Source organism: Cokeromyces recurvatus (assembly GCF_025118155.1).
Source record: "Cokeromyces recurvatus strain NRRL 2243 chromosome Unknown BX663scaffold_4, whole genome shotgun sequence".
In the NCBI taxonomy this organism is placed as follows: domain Eukaryota; kingdom Fungi; phylum Mucoromycota; class Mucoromycetes; order Mucorales; family Mucoraceae; genus Cokeromyces; species Cokeromyces recurvatus.
The window spans coordinates 693,660-717,040 of record NW_026251390.1 but is presented as its reverse complement, the minus strand read 5'-3'; the positions used below and the strand labels follow the sequence as shown (position 1 = coordinate 717,040).

General features: G+C 31.2%; 9 protein-coding genes across 9 annotated transcripts; 4 read left to right on the top strand and 5 right to left on the bottom strand.

Annotated features, from left to right (window-relative positions):
- The first annotated feature begins 613 nt into the window (after positions 1 to 613).
- Positions 614 to 1,149, top strand: BX663DRAFT_558650 (uncharacterized protein). The gene has a single exon (XM_051531817.1). It carries the CDS (start codon positions 630 to 632, stop codon positions 1,071 to 1,073), a length of 444 nt encoding a protein of 147 aa, XP_051386072.1. The 5' UTR covers positions 614 to 629; the 3' UTR covers positions 1,074 to 1,149.
- Positions 1,150 to 4,403: 3,254 nt separating this feature from the next.
- BX663DRAFT_483730 (uncharacterized protein) lies at positions 4,404 to 7,037 on the bottom strand (the record flags this gene model as incomplete). The annotated part of the gene is made up of 11 exons (XM_051524510.1): positions 4,404 to 4,427; positions 4,455 to 4,471; positions 4,580 to 4,631; positions 4,707 to 5,145; positions 5,205 to 5,224; positions 5,410 to 5,555; positions 5,597 to 5,613; positions 5,690 to 5,797; positions 5,870 to 6,195; positions 6,324 to 6,743; positions 6,780 to 7,037. The coding sequence occupies 11 exons, from the start codon at positions 7,035 to 7,037 to the stop codon at positions 4,404 to 4,406; spliced, it is 1,827 nt and encodes a 608-aa protein (XP_051386071.1).
- A 414-nt stretch (positions 7,038 to 7,451) lies between these two features.
- Positions 7,452 to 9,613, top strand: BX663DRAFT_498721 (nitrogen permease regulator 2). The gene is made up of 6 exons (XM_051526090.1): positions 7,452 to 7,976; positions 8,035 to 8,149; positions 8,227 to 8,461; positions 8,570 to 8,703; positions 8,757 to 8,874; positions 8,942 to 9,613. Exons 1-6 carry the CDS (start codon positions 7,554 to 7,556, stop codon positions 9,354 to 9,356), a joined length of 1,440 nt encoding a protein of 479 aa, XP_051386070.1. The 5' UTR covers positions 7,452 to 7,553; the 3' UTR covers positions 9,357 to 9,613.
- BX663DRAFT_498717 (uncharacterized protein) lies at positions 9,614 to 11,360 on the top strand. The gene is made up of 5 exons (XM_051526089.1): positions 9,614 to 10,048; positions 10,128 to 10,246; positions 10,318 to 10,481; positions 10,560 to 10,671; positions 10,727 to 11,360. The coding sequence occupies exons 1-5, from the start codon at positions 9,769 to 9,771 to the stop codon at positions 11,243 to 11,245; spliced, it is 1,194 nt and encodes a 397-aa protein (XP_051386069.1). The 5' UTR covers positions 9,614 to 9,768; the 3' UTR covers positions 11,246 to 11,360.
- Positions 11,337 to 12,039, bottom strand: BX663DRAFT_498715 (uncharacterized protein). The gene is made up of 4 exons (XM_051526088.1): positions 11,788 to 12,039; positions 11,638 to 11,733; positions 11,468 to 11,551; positions 11,337 to 11,416 (listed from the first exon to the last, which is right to left on the bottom strand). Exons 1-4 carry the CDS (start codon positions 11,851 to 11,853, stop codon positions 11,393 to 11,395), a joined length of 270 nt encoding a protein of 89 aa, XP_051386068.1. The 5' UTR covers positions 11,854 to 12,039; the 3' UTR covers positions 11,337 to 11,392.
- A 209-nt stretch (positions 12,040 to 12,248) lies between these two features.
- On the top strand, positions 12,249 to 15,595 carry BX663DRAFT_558644 (autophagy-related protein 13-domain-containing protein). The gene is made up of 6 exons (XM_051531816.1): positions 12,249 to 12,507; positions 12,570 to 12,686; positions 12,736 to 12,995; positions 13,050 to 13,337; positions 13,397 to 13,682; positions 13,763 to 15,595. Exons 1-6 carry the CDS (start codon positions 12,412 to 12,414, stop codon positions 15,518 to 15,520), a joined length of 2,805 nt encoding a protein of 934 aa, XP_051386067.1. The 5' UTR covers positions 12,249 to 12,411; the 3' UTR covers positions 15,521 to 15,595.
- On the bottom strand, positions 15,596 to 18,485 carry BX663DRAFT_498712 (actin-like protein arp5). Its single transcript, XM_051526087.1, has 8 exons — positions 18,273 to 18,485; positions 18,133 to 18,180; positions 17,915 to 18,066; positions 17,701 to 17,809; positions 17,048 to 17,640; positions 16,429 to 16,989; positions 16,021 to 16,368; positions 15,596 to 15,955 (listed from the first exon to the last, which is right to left on the bottom strand). Exons 1-8 carry the CDS (start codon positions 18,397 to 18,399, stop codon positions 15,695 to 15,697), a joined length of 2,199 nt encoding a protein of 732 aa, XP_051386066.1. The 5' UTR covers positions 18,400 to 18,485; the 3' UTR covers positions 15,596 to 15,694.
- Positions 18,486 to 18,507: 22 nt separating this feature from the next.
- Positions 18,508 to 20,225, bottom strand: BX663DRAFT_498708 (ribonuclease H-like domain-containing protein). Its single transcript, XM_051526086.1, has 6 exons — positions 20,081 to 20,225; positions 19,388 to 19,863; positions 19,115 to 19,323; positions 18,957 to 19,055; positions 18,706 to 18,891; positions 18,508 to 18,645 (listed from the first exon to the last, which is right to left on the bottom strand). The coding sequence occupies exons 1-6, from the start codon at positions 20,185 to 20,187 to the stop codon at positions 18,568 to 18,570; spliced, it is 1,155 nt and encodes a 384-aa protein (XP_051386065.1). The 5' UTR covers positions 20,188 to 20,225; the 3' UTR covers positions 18,508 to 18,567.
- Positions 20,226 to 20,360: 135 nt separating this feature from the next.
- On the bottom strand, positions 20,361 to 22,517 carry BX663DRAFT_498705 (uncharacterized protein). The gene is made up of 7 exons (XM_051526085.1): positions 22,403 to 22,517; positions 22,297 to 22,333; positions 21,994 to 22,149; positions 21,169 to 21,927; positions 20,983 to 21,101; positions 20,668 to 20,898; positions 20,361 to 20,613 (listed from the first exon to the last, which is right to left on the bottom strand). The coding sequence occupies exons 1-7, from the start codon at positions 22,436 to 22,438 to the stop codon at positions 20,419 to 20,421; spliced, it is 1,533 nt and encodes a 510-aa protein (XP_051386064.1). The 5' UTR covers positions 22,439 to 22,517; the 3' UTR covers positions 20,361 to 20,418.
- Positions 22,518 to 23,381: the final 864 nt, after the last annotated feature.

Here is a 23,381-nt window from a genome sequence, read left to right as displayed (position 1 = left end):
TGTTCTATATATATATATATATATATATATATGTATGTGTATATGTATGTATGTATGTATGTATCTCTATCTATATATTATTATAATATATACATAGTGACTCCTTATAATGTGTTTCGCTGTGCATGCACATATAATACTATGTTGTGGTAATAGTGGAAATATATTTATTTATTTTATAACCACGTGTTTTTATTTATTATATTATTTTGTAACATTATATGTGCATACAACAAAAAAGAAATCGACATACATACGAGATGTGTTACAATTTTTATATCAGTGAGACAAAAAAAAAAAAAAAAAAATAGCCAACAAAATATATTCAACAAAACATATATAATATATGACCGCGCTTACCAACTGTCAATAGCAGAAACAGTTTGACGCGCATTTTTTTTTCCTTTTAAATTTATACATGAAAAACTGCATATTAATAAATACACAAATCATGGCCCCTTTTTTTTTTTTTTTTTTTTTTTTTTTTTTTTTTTTTTACTTATTATAAATACTGGATTTTTTATTTTATTTTATTTTTGTATTTTTTTTATTTTTTATTATTGATTTTTAATCTTTTCTTCTTTCTCTTTTTATCTCTCTCTCTCTTTTTTTTTCCCTCGTAAATTATAATGATAATGAATAGTATTCCAACACCACCCGAATCACCAGAGTTAGATTATTTACCATTTGATAGTAGCCCATTTGAAGGAATCATGTGTGGAACATGTAATAAAGCTCTTGGGCCAGACTGGTTTTGTTCAGATTGTCATAGAAAATGCGATAATTGTAATCGATTTTTATGTGATGATGACGGATATTGTTCTCGATGTTGGGTATTTGATCCAGTTCAACAAAGATTGATACAAAAGATTGAAAAACGTTATTCTTCTCCATTTCTTCAAGCCTTTTATCAACAACATTATTATCGAAATATATTAGACTTTGCTTTAGCCTATCGCCCTACTCTACCTTCATTAATGCCTTCCCCTTCAAATTCAACAGGATCCGAATCTAATAATAATAATAATAATAATAACGAAGTAAACTCTCATAGCACCACATTGTCAAAATAATTATTTATTGTAAATATATACAACCTGTACTATATATATCCTCTGTTTTCTTTTCTCTCTTCCTCTCTCCTTCCCTCCCTCCTTTCTCTCTCTCTCTCTTTTTTTCTTATTTATAATAAAGTACATACATTATACATATATTTTACATACGATTTTTTTTTTATTGTACAGTAAAATAAAACCAGTAATTTTTCTTCTTACATATAAAACCTGTAATTTTTATACATGTATTACATAAAAGTTACATAAAAATATCATAATAATGAAAAACAATGTATGATGATGAAATTAAGCATTGTTTTAAGCGTTGATAATAATATATGCATTTACCAAATTAAAACCTTGGGATTATTTTATTATATTTAAAATAAAATAAAATAAAATATTGCTCTCCTTATGTATTATGCTTAAGGAATAGCACTAATATCTTTTGTTACAAATGCATGCTGCTTGAAAATTATTAATTCACAATAAGCATATTAATAATTAATCGGCCCGATTATCTAAGTGTCGTACACATGTATCTGCGAAGAACTATTTTTATATAGAATGCAGTTACTGTACATACAATTAAGTTTATGCTTTTCCTGAAACTTTATTATACTCTCGGTACAAACAATACATTTAGTTCATTCCTATAAAACTGTCATATAATTCTTTTTTAATTGAGCGATTTTAGTTTAAACTCTCTTCGATTAAAACAAAAATAATCAAGATTTAAACATTGCAGATAATGCTGTATAATAGTTAGCCATTGTTATTTATGAAACAATAGTAGAACTTTAGCTAATAATATAAACTTCTTTTTATTCAAGTATATAAAAATGGGGAAATTACATAATATTGATGATGTTTACAACGTTTTATTAAATAATAATATGCTTTTTCTAAAACATTTTTTTTTTTTAATATTTTACCCAAGTAAAAGCAAAAAAAAAAAAAAAAAAAAAAAAAAAAAAAAAAAAAGGTTTCATAATTGTAAATAAGATTTTTTTTTGCTATATGGCAAATTGCCTAACAAAGAAAAGCATACAATAAAATGTGCTGGAGAATTCAAATGGTATCAAATTAGAGATCAAGTTGTTATTTGTAGCTACTATTTGTAAAATAAAAATGAACCAAAGTGTCTGATATTATTTCATGTATTTAACGAAATATTAGACAGCGAATATACCCAAATGCATGTAATCAATTAATAGCAGTATTAAACTCAATTATAGCAAAGAAAGATGATTTGTTTAATAGACATAAATCAATGCATGCTGCTTATGAATTCATCTAGATTAAAAAACTATTTTTTGATAATAATATTTCTTTTGTTATAAAAGCAAAGGTATAAATTTATAAAGAAAATATGCATATCAGTATAATAATTGATTTGCATCTTCCTTCTTATGATTAAACATTTTTTTTTTTTTTTTATTATTTTTATAAATTTAAAAAGCGACCTATGGGCACATAATATCTTTATTATATTGGATTGCCCAGGTCAGTTCAAATTATGTGAAAAAAGTATCTAAAAACCCTCTTATGGGACAAGAGGTAAAAAGGTAAAGGAAAGGAAGAAGAGAAAGTGAGAAAGGAAGGGGAATATTGCTAACAAGTTTAAAGAGACAACCAGTTGAGTAATTTTCTGCCTGGATCAAGAAGTGGAGGGGGTAGTTTATCGTGCATTAAATAATCTATTTCCTGTAGAATGGTACACATAACTGGCCAGCAATAGAACCAAGCAGAAACATCCTGAGAATTTCGGTGCTTATGCTGAGGGAGATGATTTAAAAGAAAGGAAAGGGGATCTGCAATTGATCGTGGCAAGAATAAACGAGTGTGCATGTGCAAGCATTCAGTGGCGTGTGACCGACTAAAGTGTACATGAGGATGATATGGACAGGCTTTAGGTATTCCTCCGGGTAACCAACCAAGACGCCATCGAATAGTTCGACTACGCTCACTGTGTGTCATGGGTAACCAGAGTATCGGGTCAATAATCAGATTAGGGCGGCAAGAGGAAAGCAAAACAGAATGTGTCTCGTCACGTAGTTGTTGAAAACTCTCTTCAAGAAATTCTCGACGATGTTTTCGAAAGGAGCGTTTGTCTAACGGAATGGAATTGGCGGCACAGAGTCTCCAGCATGATGTTTGAATGAGTTTATACCATTGAGTGTTGAAAGCGGAGGCGTGAAGTTCGGGAAGTAATTTAGCGAGCAAGGTATCATCCGGTAAGTCAATAGCACGGAAAACGAATTGGGCCTGCAGAATGGATACCCTAACCTTCATTGATGGTTGGTTTACCATATGAAGCATCACCTTTACTGACGATCGACTAGAGCCACCAAATATCCGTCTTATGCATGTGTTTTGACAAGATTCCAGTTGTTGGATATTCTTTGCACTAAGTAGACTAATAGCTAGACCATATTCGAGCTGTGGTCGGACTATCTGCGTGTAGAAGCGAGTAGCGAGTAACCGATCAAATCCCTTGGGATTAACCCCAATAGATACCATTTGGTTCATTGTTTGTAGGGCTTTGTTAGTATTATTTTGTACTAGTTGAGCTGTATCTAAGAATCCTCCTATCTTGATGGGGATACCTAGATAAGAAAAACATTTTTGGGTTGGAATGGGGTCACCATATAAAGTGTACGGTTGCTGATTATCAGAAGGATCAAGGATTACACATTTACTAGGATTCCAGCGGTAGCCTAATAAATTACTGTTTTCTTCACATAACGATAATAAAGAGCGCAACTTTTCAGGTGCCGTGATGAGGACAACATCGTCAGCATACAACAAGCAATTAATCGATTGTACAAATTGAAGTGGTTGATCACGTATATTTGTTGGAATTGGTGATAGACGTAGAATATTAGGAAGATTATTTATGTATATTGAGTACAAAAATGGAGAAAGAATTGAGCCTTGAAGAACACCAGTTCTCGGGGAAAACCGAAATGAAGTAACATTATTTAGAAGTACTTCGAGATGGACATCATCAAAAAGATTTTTCAGGATATTTAGTAGTGGAGCAGGGGCATAATCAGATAAACAGTGCCAGATGTAGGCACGGTCTACCGTATCATAAGCCGATTTGATATCAAGGAAAGCAAGCGCTGGTTTGAAATTTTGTGTTTTGCGAAGTAAGTTACAAATTTCAGTCAGACAAAGGACCTGATCAAGTGTACCGCGAGCCTCACGAAATCCCCCTTGGGCAATGTCTAACGGTGGGCTATAAGTTATAAGATAAGGATACAGACGAGCTCCTTCTTATAGTTTTTACACTTTGAATTCAGACGACGTTAGTTTTTTTTTTTTTTTTTAGACGAATTAAAATCACTTTTCAGATGATTTGCTTACCTTTTTCCAACAAGAAATCATTCATACCTTTAAAAATGTAAAGACTGTTGAAAAAAATAAAATAAAATACTAATTAACAAATTAATATTTTTTTTTAAAAAAAAATATAGAACTTACGCTGTACGGACGTATGAGAGAGTCGTATCAATTACACGGGGATGGTTCATCGATAGTTGCGTCTTTACGCTTGAATTGGCTCAGACACTGATTATTATTTTTCGAAGCAAATAAAAACAAGTCAAAGATGTTGTGAGTTGCCATAATGTCGCGATTTCATACAATATTACAAGTGTTTTGTTGACACTGTAATATTATGTCTACTCTTCGCTTTGATTTTTTGGTCACCACAATCTCGACGTTTCTGATCTTACACTTGTTGCAGATTTGGCTGGTGAGGTATTCATCAACCATTACTACTTCTAACTGCTGTCCACAATACCTCTTCAACGCTTTTGTAATCGTTCTGACCGGTGACGACCTGTTGCTTCGTGAACTAGTATTAAACACACCATCGCCCAAAGCAATGATTGTTTTTACTGGCCTTTCTTTATGGTTGGTCGGAGTAGGTGGATAGATTTTGCTTACATTATTAATAACTGACTTTTCACTAGTAGATGACTTCTGATGATATTTGCTGCTGTTATAGACGAACCTCTTGCAAATCTCATGCACACCTTTTTGTTCCTTCATGTAATATTGGAATTTCAGTTTGGGCTTCCTATAAAGTTTCTCTTTTGTAAGTGATCAAGCAAACTACTATAGTGTCTAAACACTTACCAATTATTCTCGTTATAATACTTTTTTAATATCGTCATATAACGCGAGTCTTTCTTTGCATGCTTTAATAAAATCTTTGATATTCGATGTCTTCAATGAGCTTGAGTTTGATATTTTCGAATATTCAGCCATGTGTTGCTTCTGATGTTGATTTCGTATAAACGTTGCATCATTATAACCATATAAACGGTAATATTCGTCTAACCTGGTTGTCCTTTGCCTCCCAGATGTATCTACGGCGGTGAAGATTATATTGACACCAGGGTCTACTCCCCCAGACAGTACAGCCGTTTTCAATATCTTCGAGAAAGTCGGCTGGCTGTTTTACTACGGAAACTTTTCTTTTTTTTCCTTTACCACTCGAGAAAAAAGAAAAGAAATAGAATACTCACCAGTAAGCACGACGTTTCTATACATTAATTAATTAATTAAATTAAACCAAATCAATACTTTTATATTTCAATACAACTGAGGAATTAACTTACTTGAACTGCTTTCTGCCTTGTGAAGGACTCTCGAGAGAGCGAAATCCCAGTTTGGAAAAGTCAAAAAGCTTGTAGTAGAAATCTGATAGATCCGATTCGGTTTTAGTACTTTTTGGGTAATTTTCAATATTAGATTCCTTTACTAGTCGTCAAAAAGCTATGGCATCTATTTGAACTGACTTTGTTTCAAATGAATAGGTCGGTAATAGAGTGAAAAACCGGTAGCCGCGTTTATTCATATATTTTTCACGCGTGAATGTTCCATCAGTAATTCTTGATTTGACACTTGTGACAAACGTTTCCAGAGCAGGTAAATGAGGCTTGACTTTGAATAATTTCCGCCCAGGGATGAGTGGAACATTTGAATTAATGCTTTGCAGGACTTGTTCCTGCAAGGATTTGAAGTTTTGTCTATTGAGTATTGAAGTAAACGTTAGTTCTTTTAACTTCCTATAAATGTAGGACTTGGAGGCAACGGTGACTAATTTTTCTTCCATAATGTACACCTTTTTCACTTATTTTCTGTTGAAGGTAAAAAAAGCTATTTAAAGAATTGATGTGGTTGAGAGTACAGATCTTCCGAGTTACAGCTTAATGCTTGATAGCTAGATCATAATGACTCCATCTTTTGTACAATCTCTTTAAAATGTTGATTTTTTTTTTCGACAAATGACGGCCATACAGATTTTAGCGAATAGATATAGTTAGCTAGGGATTCTCTTTCGTTAACAGATAAGCCCTTGCAAAAAAATGTAGAGTCTTTATCCGACAAGGATTCCATAAAGAAGCGAATTGTTCTCCTTTCGTGATTCTCACATACGTGGTTGCATATGAGCACATCGTATTGTCTACATACAATGGATAAAATAGAAGAACATCCAATACTCTTGAGGGATCGTAGGAATATGTTATCAATTTCACATTCATTGCAAAACTCAACAAAGTATTGTTGAATATAACTGGGAAACTTTTTGCCTTTACCAGTGGCGACGGTAAAGATGGAGTAGATATCATTCTGACTCATAATCGGAACTTCTTCACCCTTCGTTAAGAGCTTTAAAAAAAGATAGTTGATAAACAACGATCTTACCCATATCACTTTTGTTGTGTGTGCCGTGACGAGAGATATTTGATCAATGAGCTTAGCGTCTCTACAGATATTTTTCAAGGAGCATTTGATCACGAAGATCTCTTTTTTCTCGTCTGGACCATGCGTTGGTTCTTTTTGCTTTTTTAGGGGGCATGTATTGCTGTTTACTCTTAGATGGGTGGGTGAGCCGCATTTACACTGTTTTACTTTATGTTTTACTGTATTCGTTTCTACCACTGTATTGCTTGCTGTTTCCATTCTAAAGTTGATCAAGGCACGCTTTTTTTTCTATTTTTTTTTGTATCTTCTTTGAAATACGAGGTAAATCACAAGAAGAATAACTTGTAAAAGCATGCAAAGTTGGATTAGTAGAAGCAATTGGCGTCAAAGCAAGTGAAGTTGAAACAAATGCTGTCAAAGTAGGTGTATCATGATCCACATCTAAAAAAAAAAGCAAGGCACATACTCTCTCGTTATGTATGTTTTTGATACTTACTCATTAAATCCTTCTTTCTTTTTGATATCGTTAAATCGTCCATTAGATTATTTTCACGCTTTCGCTTCATTATCTACTATAGAATCTTGAAGAAAAAAGAAATGTTGAAGAAGTTTTTTTTATTTTATCTGAAAAAGGTAAAGTGTAAAAACTGTAAAATGCATATAAATTAAACACCCGCATCTTTTTAGACTCCGCCGATTATTTTATTTGTATATGTCTAGAAGAAGGCTTATTTTTTTTTTCGCTTTAATAAGCATATATGATAGCTATTTAGTATGGAATTCCAGGGATTTCCACGTATTCATAGTATATTTTATGCAGTATTTGACATCATAAAAGGTACTGTTGTAAAACATCAAGTACCCGAAGGAAGTATAACGCCACAGACATATAACGCTACTACAAATTCATTGCTCATGATTGATCCAGTACAACAAAATAGTAAAACACTCATCGATTTTGAAGCTATTAGTGAATATATTATACCCAAAAAACAACTTTATAAACGACTTGTAACTATATGTACAAATGGATATAAGGTAATGGGATGTCCCATTGTCTTACATGATCATGAACGTTATCGACATTATAGAAATGAATTTCGTTTTAATCTTTGTTTTGTATTTGAACAAGATGCAGAAACAAGTAGCTATGAAGCTGTTGTAAGAAAATTATCGAGGGTTTTAGAAGGGTTAGAGGTACTTCAAATACGTTTGTTAATATAGACGAGTAATTAAGAATTTTTTTTTTTCAAAGCTTGAATGTAATTTTTTATCAAAAGATGTTAGTTCAGAATCACAAACAATACAAAATGTAATTGAACAATTATTTGAAGATTTAAATAGTTATTGTGAATGCCAAATTCCTATAAGTAAAATAATTGTTAATAACAAAAAAAAAAAAAAAAAAAAAAAAGGGAGGGATATATTTACATATTATTTTTAATAGATACCTTTAATACTATTAATTTAAAATTGTTTCCCACTTACCCAAATCCTCAAACTGTCTATGATTATCATGTGCCTGTTTGTACAGTAGATTTGAAAAAAATGATGACTTCTAACTGGGATATTACTGTACAAAAAGTAGCAAGTCTTATTAATGGTATTTATCATGTAAAACGAATTGCTGAGCTAGCCAATGTTAAGCCAGAATGGGCTAGACAAAGTATAGAACATATGATGTATGTAAAAAAAAAAAAAAAAAAAAAAAAAAAAAAAAAAAAAAAAAAAAAAAAATTAAATATACTCTTTTTTTTTTTCTTTCTCTCTTTACTAATATATAATGATAGGTATTATGGATGTGTCATTTTAACAGATATATTTCAATATTCGAATGTATATGCTGTTAAACCTGAAATAACACGTTTATTTGATCCTAAATATAGTCTTGCGCAAGAATGTTTACGGTATATTATGTTACCAAGTAAAGTAAAGAAACATAAGGTCTATTTCATTTATCCTTATACAATCTCTTAGATGCACCGGAAATCTCAATTGAGAGAGTCTATGCCTTATACTGCGGCTTGAAATATGGTTTAACAGTAAAAGATTGGATTGAAGAGCAACAACTAGCTTCATTACAAGTTGATGAAAGGTAAGAGTTGAATCAAATATGTATATATTCTGAATACTAAAATAAATAGATAAATAAATATATTTAGGCGAGTTATATCCTTTGGAGTGATTAAAGGCCTTATTTATAGAGTTCATAAATATCCTATATTGACATATACAATAAACGATAATGAACCTCCAAAATTAGGTTTCCCTCGTAAAGAACAATATCATCAAGTCATCAATAAATACACCGGTACTCCTATTCATCCAGATATTATACCATTTCTTGATGGAAAGCATCACTACGATGAAATATGCACTAAACTAGAATGTTCCCCTCAAGAATTAGATGAGCAATTAGGCTATAGTCATCAACAACAGCGATTCATAGACAATAATAATAGAAAAGAAGAAAGTCGTATAGTTGAAGCATTTTATGAAAACACAGCCACAGATGATTATCTTCAACAACCTAAAGAAGCCCTTTATAATTGGAGTGTACAGATCATTTATCGATAACATTTGACATCTTCCCGAAGTCCCAGGAAAAGTCTAGGTTGCTTCTTATTCGTAATGCTTGTATTACTTGGTTCCAAATTATTACAAGTGGTACAAAGATCGACGAAAAGGAAAGTAAATCAGTAATTAAAACAGTTTCCAAATCTTTTTCTCCTGTTTCTTCTATTTCTATTTTATGTTGTATTACAGCTTTAATAAGCTATTTGTTATGGACACTATTTTTAGATAATATATGTATATATTCTTATTATTCTTCTTGTATACATACGACAAAATGTTAATTATATATAATGTAATTCAGGAGTTTTTAATTCTTTGTTATTTCCTTTGAGTCTTCTTTTCTTTTTCTTTTTGTTTTCTCATTCCTTTATCTAGACACTCACTTGTTTTTTTCTTTTTTGTTATATACTACATGTTGTTCTTAAACAATAATTTCTTAATTGCAACAGCAGTTGCTATTCTTTATACTAACAGCTATGTTATTGCTCAATCTACTGCTACTGCTTCAGTAACTCAGTCTGCAGTGGCTCCTATATCTTCAACAACAGAAACTAATACTATCCCTAACACTAAAATTACTTGGAAGAATAATTATCCTTCAGGCATAGCAAAGCCTATTCCTAAGCCCGAGTGGGTAGCTTTGGTCAAAGATGATCCCGCACTAAAAATTAAGCCTAATATTCTTACAGCTGGTATATATTTTATATATTTATTCTTGTTTCTATGGATTTGTATACATATTTATAATTATTTTATTCTATTTATTATTAGACGGTATTATTCAAAATGCTGATCCTACTGGAAATAATACACACTGTAATTGGACTTGGGACGGTTGTGTTAAACCTACAGATATTGTTCATTGTAAAGAAACGAATGTTTGGGGCACTGTAATATACATTTATTTATTTTTATATACTATTTTATGTATACATTTATTTATTTAACCGTATTTAAATAGAGTTTTGATGATGGGCCATATGAAATTACTAGAGAACTTTTAGCTTTTCTTAAATCTATCGACCGTAAAGTTACATTCTTTGTTGTTGGTAAGCAAGTTATTTCGATGCCCGAAGTCCTCAAGGAAGCATATGATCAAGGCCATGAAATTGGTATTCATACTTGGTATATTTATATTTACACATGTATATTTATATAACTCTCTTTTTAACTGTTATATATGTATGTATATATTTCATAAAGGGATCATGCTGAATTAACTACTCTTTCTAACGATATGATCATTGGTGAATTAAAGTGGACAGAATTAGCTATTAAAGAAGTCCTTGGTGTTACTCCTCGTTTAATGCGTCCAGTAAGTGAGAATTTCAACCTTTTTATTTTCTTCATTCTAACTATGTCTTATATAGCCCCGAGGCGATATTGATGATCGTGTCCGTTATATCGTTAATCAATTGGGTTATACACCTGCAATGTGGTCTGTCGACTCGCAAGATTGGAGAATTACTGCAGGTGGACAAACAGAAGCAGGCCTCTTAGGCAATGTTACGCAATGGATTAACAGTCTTCCTACTCTAAAACAAGGTGGAAACTCATTAATGCATGATTTGACTAACATTACTGTCAATGCCAATATCAAAGGCTTAGCTCTTTTGCATCCTCACGTCACACTTGTTCCTGTCGGTCAATGTGCAGGCTGGAATAATGCTTCTTATGCTGAAACTCTTTCTGCTGTTCCAAATACGACTACTCATATGTCTACTACTCAAAAGAGCCTTACAGCAACTGCTACAAAGGCAACAGATACTATCATTGTTCCTACTTCTTCTAATAAGGATGCTAACACAAGTAACGCTTTTAATTTAGTTTATAATCCTCATTTTTTTTACACTCTTCTTTGTTTATTATTCATTGCCTTTTATGTTTAAATCTGGAAAATATCTCGTACGCATACACGCAACTACCTGTTTTTTATAACTCATTAAAAATCAATGTTATTTATATATTTTGTATATTGTCTATAATTCTAAAGGAAAAAAAAAAAAAAGAAAAGAAAAAGAAAGAAAAGGCTTATATTATTGAGTGGATGGATTTGATAACTATATAAAACTATTAATGATCGTTTTATTCTGCGGTAATAATAAACTTACTGTTTGACTCAATTCTGTAAAACGAGCACTAACAAGTTCAGAATGTTTTAAAAATTTCTCAACGCAACTTTTTACACATGCAGACTGTAAACGAAGAATAAATTAGTCATTATAAATAAATATAAATATCTGTATTATGTTTCTATACTCATAATTATTGTTACTATTACCTCTTTTCCTGTTACTGCCTTTGTTGTAAAATTATTTGCGCATTCTCTAAAGCATAGATCAACAAGACCTGTGAACAAATTGACAAAGTCTGACATCTTTTGTACATGTTAATTTGATTAAAAAAAAAATTAATTTCAACTGTTCGTTACTTGTTTTTGTTCAATCATAGCATTAATTTGTGCTTGTTCAGCTTGATTAAATCTTCCAAAATCCATTATTCTATTCTTAATTCAATGCTTTCTTTTTTATATGTGTATATAAAAGTAAAAGTATGTAATTCAAACTTGGGGCTTTCTTCTCTTCTTTTATTACCCCGCTCTTATTATAAATAAAAAAGAAAAAAGTGGCGGGTAAAATTATTCCCTCTTTAATGAAATCAAATGCATTATGCAACAGTTTTCTTCTCTTTTTTTTTATGAATGATAGTATGTCCTCAATTTGCATATATCCAATGTGACAACAATAATTTCCTTAATGTATATGACGACATTATAATATATTATTTGAATTATTTCACGTGATTTTCGCTTTTAATGGTTGGCTATTATGCACAAATATCTGGTTCCTTTTTTTTTTGTTATTATTATTATTTTTATTGATATTTTTAACTTTTTTTCCCTATTTCTCCTTTCCTTCTCGGTTTTTTTTTGTTAAGAAAAAAGAAAGAAAAAGGAAAAGAAATTGGGCCAATCTGAACTTGACAAATTTAATAATAAAAAAGAAAACACTCAATTTGCCTTTCTTTAATTATTTTATGAATTCCATTTTTTATTATGCAGTCATCTTATCAACAGTCATCTGCAATTCCTAATGGTCCTTCAAGTTCTTCTAATAATACGCGTAATTCAAAATTAGATCAAATTATACAAGTAAGGCTTTTTTTTTAAGTATTTATCATTATATGCACTGTCTTACTATTATTTTTGAATAGAACTTCTATACAAAGACTGCGCAGATAATTATTCAATCTCGATGTACTACTAATGAAGCACGATATGGGAAAAAAGCCAGTTACAAAGGGTCTTCAAGTAAAAAACTAAATAAATGGGTAATATATTTAATAACCCTTTGCAAATTTCAAATTAACAAAATAAAAGTTTAATGTAGCGACTGAAGATGTAGAAATATTACGAGAAGATTTAAAGTACTGGAGAAATATGGCTGTACAAACTACAGCATATAAAGAACCTCCGCCCATGATTATTGATATCTATTTAAATACCTCAAAACTATCTTTCAATCCATCTTTGGTAGTTGCTGATGATAATTTGAGATGGGGCTATGTCGAGCTTAAATCACAAATTACAGATACCCATATTGATCGTATTCTCATTGAATCTTGGGAATTAACTTTAAAGTAAGTCATTACAATAAAATGAGAGCTTATATAACTTAAGCATTTGTAATTTAGTCATCCATTTCCAGATTATCCAGTCGATTTACCCAATTTATACAAAAAATGTATAGTCTTCTTTCGCTCTTTACATACTATTACTCGACTATTACCAGGCTATGACCTCTATCGTAAATTATATAACGCAAATGATTCATCAAATCTTTTATCAATTGGTTATCGTTTATCATCTTCAACCGCACAAAAGAATAATTCAGAAATTCCAATAGAATCAAGTATATTAGAAAGTGATGCTCGTAAGCCAACGAAACTATATGAGTTTTCCGAAATTGTTACTCCTATAGGGTAAAGTACCATAGTCTTTATTATTGTTATTATTCTCTCTTACCAATATTATTTATTAGTATCTTTAAGCTTCATGTAAACTATCGTCGTAATTGTGATTTTAGAATAGAAGATACCGAAAGAGATTTAAGTGCACAATTTATCGACATGGATGAGCAATTCTTTACTCCAACTATGCTAAAATATAAGCAAGAACAGCAACAATTATTACAGCAAAAGCAAAAACAGCATAGTGATTACTCAATTAGGTCAACTACTAGTACTGGTACTGTTACAAGGCCTAGTTCAACAAATAGTAATAGTAGTAAATCAACAACACCAAGGTCTTCTATAGATTATAGACTAGTAAGTATTTTTTTTTTTTTTTTTTTGTAAAAGATGAGTTGGTAGTTACCTTTTCTCTCTCTCTCTCTCTCTTTTGTAAGGAAAATCCATTAAAGCACCATGCTACAACCGACCCAAGAGAAATAAGACCCCCTTTATCAAAAGGAGGAAATACATTTATTGTTGGTAGTAGTGGAAGCAATAGTATTCGAAATGAATCCCCTTCAACATCGAATTCTACTAGTCGTCGTGCATCTGCTGCATTTATTATTTCACCTTTCAAGTCTCCATTCTTGTCTTCTTCGCCTCAAGCAGAATCTATATTCTCCAGTGGAGGAGGATTAGCCAAAATTCAACCAGATAATAAATATAGGGCATCACCATTAATGCTTCATAGCAATAGTAGCACAAGTAGTACAGCAGCAGATCATCCTAACGTAAACACTAATGCTACAGATAGTAGTTCTTTTAGTCGTAAAATTGAATTTTCATCCAGTTTTGAAAAATACAAGTCATCAAGTCCTACAAGAACAGTGGATTCACCTTCAAATGCAAGTATAATGATGATGAAAAGATTGTCTCGTACCAGTGATCATACAAGTAGTTCGATTTATTTGAAAGAATATGAAAATAATGCAGATGATGACTTGGAAGATTTCGTTCGTCTTGTTCGTTCAAACCAAGAACTTCGCATGTTTAGTAGTATGTCAGTAACAGCGAGTTCTACCTCTTCACCAAAAAGGCTAAATCTTTTATCCCATTTTCAAAATTTACGTGAAACACATAATTCCCTTTCAGACTCTCTTTCATCAAGCATAATGCTTGGTACTGCAAATCAACAAAAAAATAGTGAAGAAGAGAATACAGCCACATCTCCTATCTCTTCTACCTCTTCTACAGGTCGTTCTTATCAACCTACTATACCCTCTCCACTTCATGCAGAACAGCGATCTACTACACCCATCCATATTCCTCGTAGCTTTCCTCAACTAAGATCACTCTCTAGTACACAAAATGCATTAAGATTAGCTCGTTTAAATACGAATGACGATAAACATAATCATGATATAAGTTATATAATGGATGATGAAAACAATAGACATAATGATATATCTGCATACTCAACATATCCTCAAGATCATTATCGTCAGGAGTTATATTTGCTACGAAACAATAATTATCCCGCCTTTTCTGAATGCTATCCAAATCGTATAGCTAAAAGACGAAACTCAGAGCAACCAGAGGATAAGCTATCATCACACCAAGATTTTAGTAAGAAACTAGATGATTACTATGATGATGATGATGATGATGGTCCTCTTTATCACTATCGCTCTCAACATAGTAACATAAATGAAAGTAGTCATTTAATGCAAGATAATCATTCTTCTACAACGACAATGAATCAAAGTGAACGGCAACAAAAAGCTAATAATTCACTTATGGATGATGACGATTCACTTGTATTTAAAATGAGTGAATTAGAATGTTCTGAAAGCAATCATAGTGATATGCAGCAACATCCCGGAATAATAGGATCTACCTCTTCGCAACAGCCTACTGATATGTTGTATAATAATAATACTACATTTCTTAAAAATACTACTACTACTACTACTGCTGCTACTACTACTACTACTTACCCTTCTTTGCGTATGCCATCCTCGCCTCCAACATTTGCGAATAATAACAGAGTGAATGAACAATATCTTGAATTGACACCTACACCTCTTTCGCCTCCTTTGCTTCATCGATTACAGACTATTTCTATACCAACAGAAGAAGAGAGAAAAGAAGAAAGAAATAATAAAGTAAAGAATGTGAAACCAACCAGCTCGCTTCCCTTTGATGGCTGGTAATTTATATAACACACACACACACACACACACACACATACAAACATACATACATACAAACATACATGCATGCATCACTTTTCTTTTTTTTTCTTTTTTTTTTGTCTTTTTTTTTTTTTTTTTTTTGTAATATTATAAACCTTTATTTATGTTGTTGTTATTTTATTTGTATGCATATTATTTTTGAATGACATTGCCTAAGCCATGTTCTTTTATATAATCAGATCCATATTCTTCATATTCTTGTTTTGTTATAAAATAGTCTTTATTCGACTCATCTCTAGCAAACATGGCAGCACCTTTCCATGCGTCCAAGACAGGATCCTTTGCACGTTTTATTTTAATCTTTGTCTCTACTGGATAAATAGATTGAAGTGATGTATGTAATCTATGTGTTAAGCCAGGCAGTTGACTAAAACCACCTGTAAGGAAAATATTCTTTTCACAGTCATGTATATTAGATAATATCCTTCTCTCATATGACTTTATTATTTAGTCTTTACCTTCATTACATTCTCCCTTTCATTTCCTTGAAACGTTTTCACTATATCATAGACAGTCTCAACTAATCCTGCTTGATCTAGACCAATAATACTAGGTTGAAATATAACTTCAGGGACTCGAACTCGTTCAATATTAACATGAAGTTGATAGCTTTGTCCCATGTCTGTAGGATCATATGGAGGATACACTCCATGAGCTAAAAGATGCATTAATGTATTTGTGGGTGATGACATATTTTCATAAGAATGCTCAGGTAAGAATTCAGGGTCATATTGCAATAATAAAGATTCATACTGATTTAACTCTGACATATCCTCTTCTTCTTCATCTGACTCATCATCACGGCTCTAAAAGAAAAAAAAAAGGAATTAATAATTATCCTTCTATTAGTTAGATTGATTTTTTACAATTTCACGATAAATAGCCCAATCGTCATCATCTTGACCAAATGTATCTTCATCAGTCCCTTTTCTTCTACGCTTAGATGCAGGACCATTATTGGTATCACTGGCAAGATTGGCAATTGATTTCATTCGAAGTTGTGAAGCACGTGATCGACGATCTGCTAATTCAGACGCTAAACGCTTACGTTGCTTGATACGATCAATCACTTTCTGTCTTTTTTCTTTAATTTCTGAAAGCCATCCTTCAGGATCATCCAATCGTTTTTGTTCCTCTTGACGAGCCAATTCCTCTTCTTGTCGACGTATCTCTTCTTTGGCTTTCTTAGCTCGTTGACGGGCATCATAATTAGCTTTCATCAACTTTTGTTTACGCTTTTCTTTTTTAAGAGTGTCATCAAGTTCTTCATCAGGAATATCAATTAAATCTGTTACTGGGGGTTCCTTTTCTTCTACTTCTTCAATTCCTAATTCCTTATTACGAGCACGTTGAATTGCTTTTTCTAATTGTTTAATTGTGTCATCTAAATCTGCCTCATCTTTAAATCCTGCTTCTTTTAATTGTGCCTACAAAGAAAGAAAATGAATACATACATACATACATACATATATAATTCATATTTACAATCCATTCTATTTTCTTAATAGTGCCCTTTGCATTCTTTAAATTCATAAATACTTCTAATTGTTGCTCACGAGCTACTAACTTTTCTAGTCGTGATCTTGCAGCTGCTTCACGTAATCTTTTAGCATTTTCCTCGCGTTTTGCAGCTTGTCTTGCTAATTCTTCTATTGTCTTTTCTTCTATGACGGGAGCTGTATAAGGGAATTGAATGATACGATCCATTTCATCAAACTTATCTCGATTTTCCAATTGTTTTAATGCGGCTTGATAGTCACTTGCCACATAAGCATGCTGATGAACCAATGTTTGGGCTTGTGATCCTGTCATTTTCGTTGGAAAAGTAGGATACTTGAGCTGCATTAGTTTCAACATATAATCAGACGACTGTGTTCCACCATAATTAATTCGTTTCGTTTTGGATAAGAGTCCTTTTCCATTTAGAGTAGGGATAATGTGTGTTGTATTATTACCACAAGACACAATAATGCTTCCCTTTTCATTCATTCCTTCGTTGGCATAATAACTGAAAAGTGAGTCTATACCATAACCTATAGATGGTACACTATAGTTTTCAAATAATAATTCAGTCATCCCTATACAATTGATTAATAAAAAAAAAAAAAAGGAATCAGCATTTTTATATGAATCCTTACGACTACGACTATATTGTGGTACACAGGGTGCTTCTGTCATTAGGATTGGATGATCAATAGTCAAAGTATTTATACCAAGAATAATAAATATATAGTCAAGAATATTTTCCTACACTTACGATAATTTATATATATACGTATATATGTATATGTATGTGTGTGTGTGTATACATATTAAGTTAATTTGTATTATTTTATAATAATTAGCACTCACCATTTTCTCAAAATCACAAACAACATTGTTATCAAAAGGTGAACGAGCATTTGATTTAGCTGCTGGATCTGCTAATGCATCCATACCTACAGCGAGTACACTTTCATTTAAACGTCTGTCTCTATATTTCGATACAATATTGTCAAAAATCACTAGAAATTATATATCTATATGTTAATGACATTAAAAAAATACTATCTCATATGTATCTATCTTACACGCAGGGTTTTTATCTGATGCCCAACCAGCTCTACATTGGTTAGATCCTTTTGATATAAAAAGATGAAATTATTAAGTGAATGGAAAAAAAAAATAAAAATAAAAGAGTATTCTACACATAAACAAGAAATGTCCTCACCATTATCAATGACAATAGGTGTATGAAGTGAATGGTGTTTTTTATAATCAGTTCTTATGCTGTAATATGGCGCAGTATAGTCCTTTTCTTCAAGTGTATAAAATAAAGGAATGCTAGCTTCGACCATTTATTTATTAACAAACAATAATATAAAAAAAAAAGAAGGGGGAGGGATAAATAATAAAAACGATATGTGTATATATAAAAAAAAAAAAAAAAAAAAAAAAAAAAAATAGCAGAAAATAAATAATTAAAATTTTGTGTCGGGCTTCTTTTATTACTGCTACTACTACTATTAAACCTCTAATGGTGGTTCAATTGTGGATGGCTTTTTTTTAATAACAACTGTTGTCGATGTAGGAAAATTTTTATTCTATGAATACAATAGATTAATGAAATGATTACGTAATATAACAGACATGCATCTACTTACAGAAAAACAATTATTAAGTAAGCGTGATGCTGGCTGTGGTCGTTTAGTCTGTTGCTTTTGATTCTTTATTACTCTTTTTTCTGAAGTTTTTACGACACTAGACGCCTCATCTGCTAAATGGATAGTATCAATAAGCTTATTTTTATCTCGTATCATGTCCAAGCTGACCATTAATTGATAAGAAGCCTATTATTACATAACCCATAGTCAGTTAGTCTAAGTTTGATACGAGTCATATATGTTAAACTTACGTAAGCATCTAATGCAGCATATTTTATTTGGTTTGCAGACAATTTCTTCCTACTCCAATCACTTACTCGTACATTTCCTTTTGCCATCCTTTTCTCCAACTATGATTATGATACATTATTATAGGCTGAAATTCATTCTATTTTTTTTTTTTACTTACAAATAGTGCAGTCAAAGCACGCAACGATCTTTGATGAATAATCTTCAATTTAGGTGATTGAGTTGATTCAGCTACTTCAGCTAATTCAACCAAACCATTTGTAAATATACCGAAATCACGATATATTTTGTGTCCATCGGCTCTTATATTAACGCCACTCTTGTATAACTCTCTATTTTCTAAAAAATTACGTAATTCTACAGGAAATTCTATATACACAAATATATACATGTTAGTCTCATGACAATATTACATAATATAGCCTATACATACTTCGCATAGACGATAACTGAATTAGTAGAATTCTATCTTCAGAGCAAATCTGTACTAATGATATCTTATTTTCTGGTTGTCCTTTTACAAATGTCGGTCTCCATTCAAAATCAAGACCAAAGAATTTAGTTTGACTACCATTTGCTAAATCAAGAATATGTTTATTTGTATCTTCTATAGTATTAACGCAATCTATTTTATAATAACCAGGGAAACGAAGTTCGGGTAAACTATCTACATGTTTTTTAAATCGTTTATTGGCCTCATCTCTAATTAACTGTTGTTGTAATCTTTCTTCTTTCTCCAGTTGCTTTGATTTATTTATAGGTTCCTTAGTGATGGCAGTGGTTGTAGGCTGGGGATGCATACTGTCCTCTAGTTCTGCTGTCTGTGAAATAGCGGGTGTTTCTTTTAAAATTCTATTCTTTTGAGTCAGTTCTTTTGTTACCGGATCTGTTTGTTGGCAATGTGTTGTTCTACCAAAAAAAAAAAAAAAAAAAAAAAAAAAATAGAAATAGAAACAGAAATAGAAATAAAAATAAAAATAAAAAATAAAAATAAAAAATAGGAATAAATAAATAAATAAAAAAAAAAAAAAAAAAGAGAAGAGGAGGAAGTTAAATTAATTGATATTTAAACATATATGTTAATATTATTGTATTTATGCACATATTATTAAAAAACTAAACTAACGTGGAGAATCGAATCATTGATGATTCAGATCTAGCTATGCTTTTTATTAACTGCCAATTTGAGGCTGAACGACAAAGTTGGAAAACTCTATTGCGAGAAGATTGCATTTAAACTTATAAATGTTGAAAATAAAGAAAAAAAAAAAAAAAAAAGGGAAAGAAAGGGAAAAAATAGACCTGGTGAATATCTTTTATATTTGAACGGGGAGGAGAGAAGGGCCAATTATAAAGTCACGTTTACAACAAATAAAAAGCCAGTATTATTTTAAACAGTTTTTATTATTTATTTATTTATTTATTTATTTATTTATTTATTTATTTATTTATTTATTTATTTATTTATGCTTTGAAAGTCCATCTTCCTTCTTGTAAACCCTTTGCAGTATCTTCAAGTAAGATCTCTCTTCTCAATTTAACGTAAACTGTTTTATCCAATACAGCTTGTCTTAATTCTGCAATTTTTTCTGGTTCTAAGGGTTTTTCCAATAACTCTGATAATTGCTCGGTAGCCATTTCCAAATCACGTTGATTATCCTTTGAAGATATATAAAAATTAGAACTAAGCTATTTTATATGTCTTCAACTTACTTCAAACAATTCTGTTTGATTCGTTCTGTCAAGATAAAATGCAAATGCATATGTCCATTTTAATGTTGTTCTACATTGAACTGTTACATCAACTGCTTTTTTAAGGAATTGAACTTCAATCCATGAAAGGTCACTAGTCTGTTGCATTTCTTCCATCTTTTTTTCTGTCTTTTGATATAAATCTTGATCCAATTTAGCTGATTGTTCATGATTTGCATAACGATTATAATACTTTATATATGTGAATATGTAAGATATATACGCGTATATATATATATATATAAAAGACGCTTCTTTTTGATAATAAAAACTTACATGAAGATATCTCTCTAAACTCGCTCTAGATTGTGTCTGACTATCTCTAGCTTCTTCACTACTCTTTTCATCATATCTATTACATGTATACCATGATGTTCCATGTTCGGACCAAGGTCCTGTAAGATATATAATATAAATATAGGATTATATATATATATATACATATATATTTTTGTACTTTACCCATGCAGACCCAACAAAACTCATATCTACATTTTCTACATGTCATATGATTGCAGCCACCATTTTTTTCAATTGTTGAGTGGCATTTAGGGCATTCTTTTGTATGAGCTGAAATCCAATTCGCTGTTTCCGAATCGTCTTCACATTTTTGTAGCCATTTTTTAACTAAAATACAAATACAAGGTTGATGATCATCTAATCCACAGCCAAAACAAAAACGACAACCACATTTACATTCAACAGTAGGTACAATTGAACTTAGTGAGGTACTTGGAATACTACATTCAATGGCATATTCACAATCAGGAGCTGGACACCATCTTAAAAAGTCATTGTCATCTACAAAAGTCCTATTCAACAATTCACGATATTTTATATTTGTATCAGGATCTACCAACAATTCTACCGTCTTTTCATCAACAATCACTGGACATTCATTCTGAGGACATTGGATTCTTCTACTTTCACCTTCTTCTCTAATCTTTTGAACAAGGTAATGTGTATAACATGTTCTACAAAATCGATGTCCACATGATACACCAATCGTCTGCATTTCTGGTGAATCATCACAACAGATCTCACACATAAATTCAGGAGCCACATCTTTTGCGAGTAAGATGGCATGCTTTAAATCACAGACAGAGGAAACACCTGCTTGAATTAATACTTTTTCAGATGAATCCATATATTGTTCAAATAATTTTTCCTTATTCCAACGGAAATAACGTAATAATGTAGAAGCATCTTCAGATGATAAGCCTATTCAAAATAAAATGATATACATATAAGATAGAATCATATATTGTATTATGCATAGAATATTACCTAAAATAATTGAAACTTGAGTTATTTCTTTATCTTGTTTATTCTTTAAAGCAGCTGCATTAAGAACTGTATATTCTACTTCATATGCTTTTTTCTGTTGTTTCTCTGCAAATATATCATCATTGACATCGTCATTGCTACTATATCCTTCACTTTCTACAAATAATATATATTTATGGATATTATTAATGGTCTCTATTCATATATAAACTCTAATGAATAGAAGAAAAAGGAAAGAGTAAATATAAACTTAATATCTATACATCTTATGCATTTAATACTTACAAAAAAAAAACAAAATACCACTCATCGAACTAACGAAATCAGATTCATCTTCATACTTGACAACATGGGAAACAATATTAAAAACATATTTTTTTTTCTTATGCTAAGCATATTAAGACTTTACCATACACTCATCTTCAAATTCACTTTCAGAGCTCATAGTAATCTATTAATTTATTAATGTGTGTTTTTTTTATTCTTAGCTAATAATATATGGAATAAAACAGAAAATAAAAAAGAGAGAATTTGGTTGTATAATATAGCAGCAGACTATCATAGTCTTTATATACGCAGCTTTGCATTTTAGCAGTCACATATTTCTTTTTTTTTCTTCTTTTAAAATTTTACTTACTTACTACTGCTACTACGACTTCAAATTTATTTGATAAATGATTTTAATTGCTGTGAGTAAGTAGTATCTGAATGATAATGGACTATTGCCCAGATCAGATCAACAAAATAAAAGTGAAAAAGAAGCTAAATATGCTAGTAAGAGATACAAGGTATAAAGGAAAGAGAGAGAAAGAGAGATAAGAAGAAGAAGATAAAAAAAAAGTTATAATAATGTAACAAGAAAGAAGAATGTATACAGCAGCTTCGGGTTGCTAAATAACCATTGAAGAAACTTAGAAGAACCACGGTTTTTTCAATAGGAGAGGGAAGTTTAACATGAAAAAATGGAACCTAATTTGTGGACAATGGTACGTATTTTAAGTTAGCGAATAATCTATGTAGAAGTGGAGGAACTACTTCTTACAACATGTAACGTTTAGCGTTTACTGAGAAGATAATGAAGTAGAAAAGACAAGGGAACAGTCATTGTGCTAGATATTTGTAGTTGGCAGTGCATATTTAAGCCGATAATAATATGAAATTAGGTGAAATTAACATTTGGATGAATGATACAAGATTTTGGGATAATCAAAAGCGATACCAACGTAGAAGACAACTACTACATTCAGCTTAATTGATAAGTAGCCAAAGAATAGGATGAATGATGTGTATTAGACGAAACGGTGAAAAAAAAATCAAATGAGATAAATAGAGTCGTTTATCGAACTTTTCATCTAAAAAATCTCAACAAATGAATTAAAAGGCGCAAC

Bases quoted from the DNA above. Each gene is read 5' to 3' on its own strand.
- BX663DRAFT_498705 (XM_051526085.1), bottom strand. From the start codon at position 22,438: ATGAGCTCTGAAAGTGAATTTGAAGATGAGTGTATG. The intron at 22,150-22,296 runs GTATTTTGTTTT...TATTATTTGTAG, and splicing joins TTTCGTTAGTTCGATGAGTG to AAAGTGAAGGATATAGTAGC. The intron at 21,102-21,168 runs GTAAAGTACAAA...TATATCTTACAG, and splicing joins GTTTTGTTGGGTCTGCATGG to GACCTTGGTCCGAACATGGA.
- BX663DRAFT_498708 (XM_051526086.1), bottom strand. From the start codon at position 20,187: ATGCAATCTTCTCGCAATAGAGTTTTCCAACTTTGTCGTTCAGCCTCA. The intron at 19,324-19,387 runs GTATGTATAGGC...TTGTGTATATAG, and splicing joins TCAGTTATCGTCTATGCGAA to AATTTCCTGTAGAATTACGT. The intron at 18,892-18,956 runs GTAAGTTTAACA...ATGTAATAATAG, and splicing joins ATGCTGCATTAGATGCTTAC to GCTTCTTATCAATTAATGGT.
- BX663DRAFT_558650 (XM_051531817.1), top strand. From the start codon at position 630: ATGATAATGAATAGTATTCCAACACCACCCGAATCACCAGAGTTAGAT.
- BX663DRAFT_498715 (XM_051526088.1), bottom strand. From the start codon at position 11,853: ATGGATTTTGGAAGATTTAATCAAGCTGAACAAGCACAAATTAATGCT. The intron at 11,734-11,787 runs GTAACGAACAGT...CATGTACAAAAG, and splicing joins CTATGATTGAACAAAAACAA to ATGTCAGACTTTGTCAATTT. The intron at 11,417-11,467 runs GTAAGTTTATTA...AGTTTTATATAG, and splicing joins TTACAGAATTGAGTCAAACA to TTATCAAATCCATCCACTCA.
- BX663DRAFT_498721 (XM_051526090.1), top strand. From the start codon at position 7,554: ATGGAATTCCAGGGATTTCCACGTATTCATAGTATATTTTATGCAGTA. The intron at 7,977-8,034 runs GTACTTCAAATA...TTTTTTTCAAAG, and splicing joins GGGTTTTAGAAGGGTTAGAG to CTTGAATGTAATTTTTTATC. The intron at 8,462-8,569 runs GTATGTAAAAAA...ATATAATGATAG, and splicing joins CAAAGTATAGAACATATGAT to GTATTATGGATGTGTCATTT.
- BX663DRAFT_498712 (XM_051526087.1), bottom strand. From the start codon at position 18,399: ATGGTCGAAGCTAGCATTCCTTTATTTTATACACTTGAAGAAAAGGAC. The intron at 16,369-16,428 runs GTAAAAAATCAA...TTTTTCTTTTAG, and splicing joins GGGCTATTTATCGTGAAATT to AGCCGTGATGATGAGTCAGA. The intron at 15,956-16,020 runs GTAAAGACTAAA...GACTGTGAAAAG, and splicing joins AAAGGGAGAATGTAATGAAG to AATATTTTCCTTACAGGTGG.
- BX663DRAFT_498717 (XM_051526089.1), top strand. From the start codon at position 9,769: ATGTTGTTCTTAAACAATAATTTCTTAATTGCAACAGCAGTTGCTATT. The intron at 10,049-10,127 runs GTATATATTTTA...ATTTATTATTAG, and splicing joins GCCTAATATTCTTACAGCTG to ACGGTATTATTCAAAATGCT. The intron at 10,482-10,559 runs GTATATTTATAT...TATTTCATAAAG, and splicing joins GAAATTGGTATTCATACTTG to GGATCATGCTGAATTAACTA.
- BX663DRAFT_558644 (XM_051531816.1), top strand. From the start codon at position 12,412: ATGCAGTCATCTTATCAACAGTCATCTGCAATTCCTAATGGTCCTTCA. The intron at 12,687-12,735 runs GTAATATATTTA...ACAAAATAAAAG, and splicing joins GTAAAAAACTAAATAAATGG to TTTAATGTAGCGACTGAAGA. The intron at 12,996-13,049 runs GTAAGTCATTAC...TTTGTAATTTAG, and splicing joins TCTTGGGAATTAACTTTAAA to TCATCCATTTCCAGATTATC.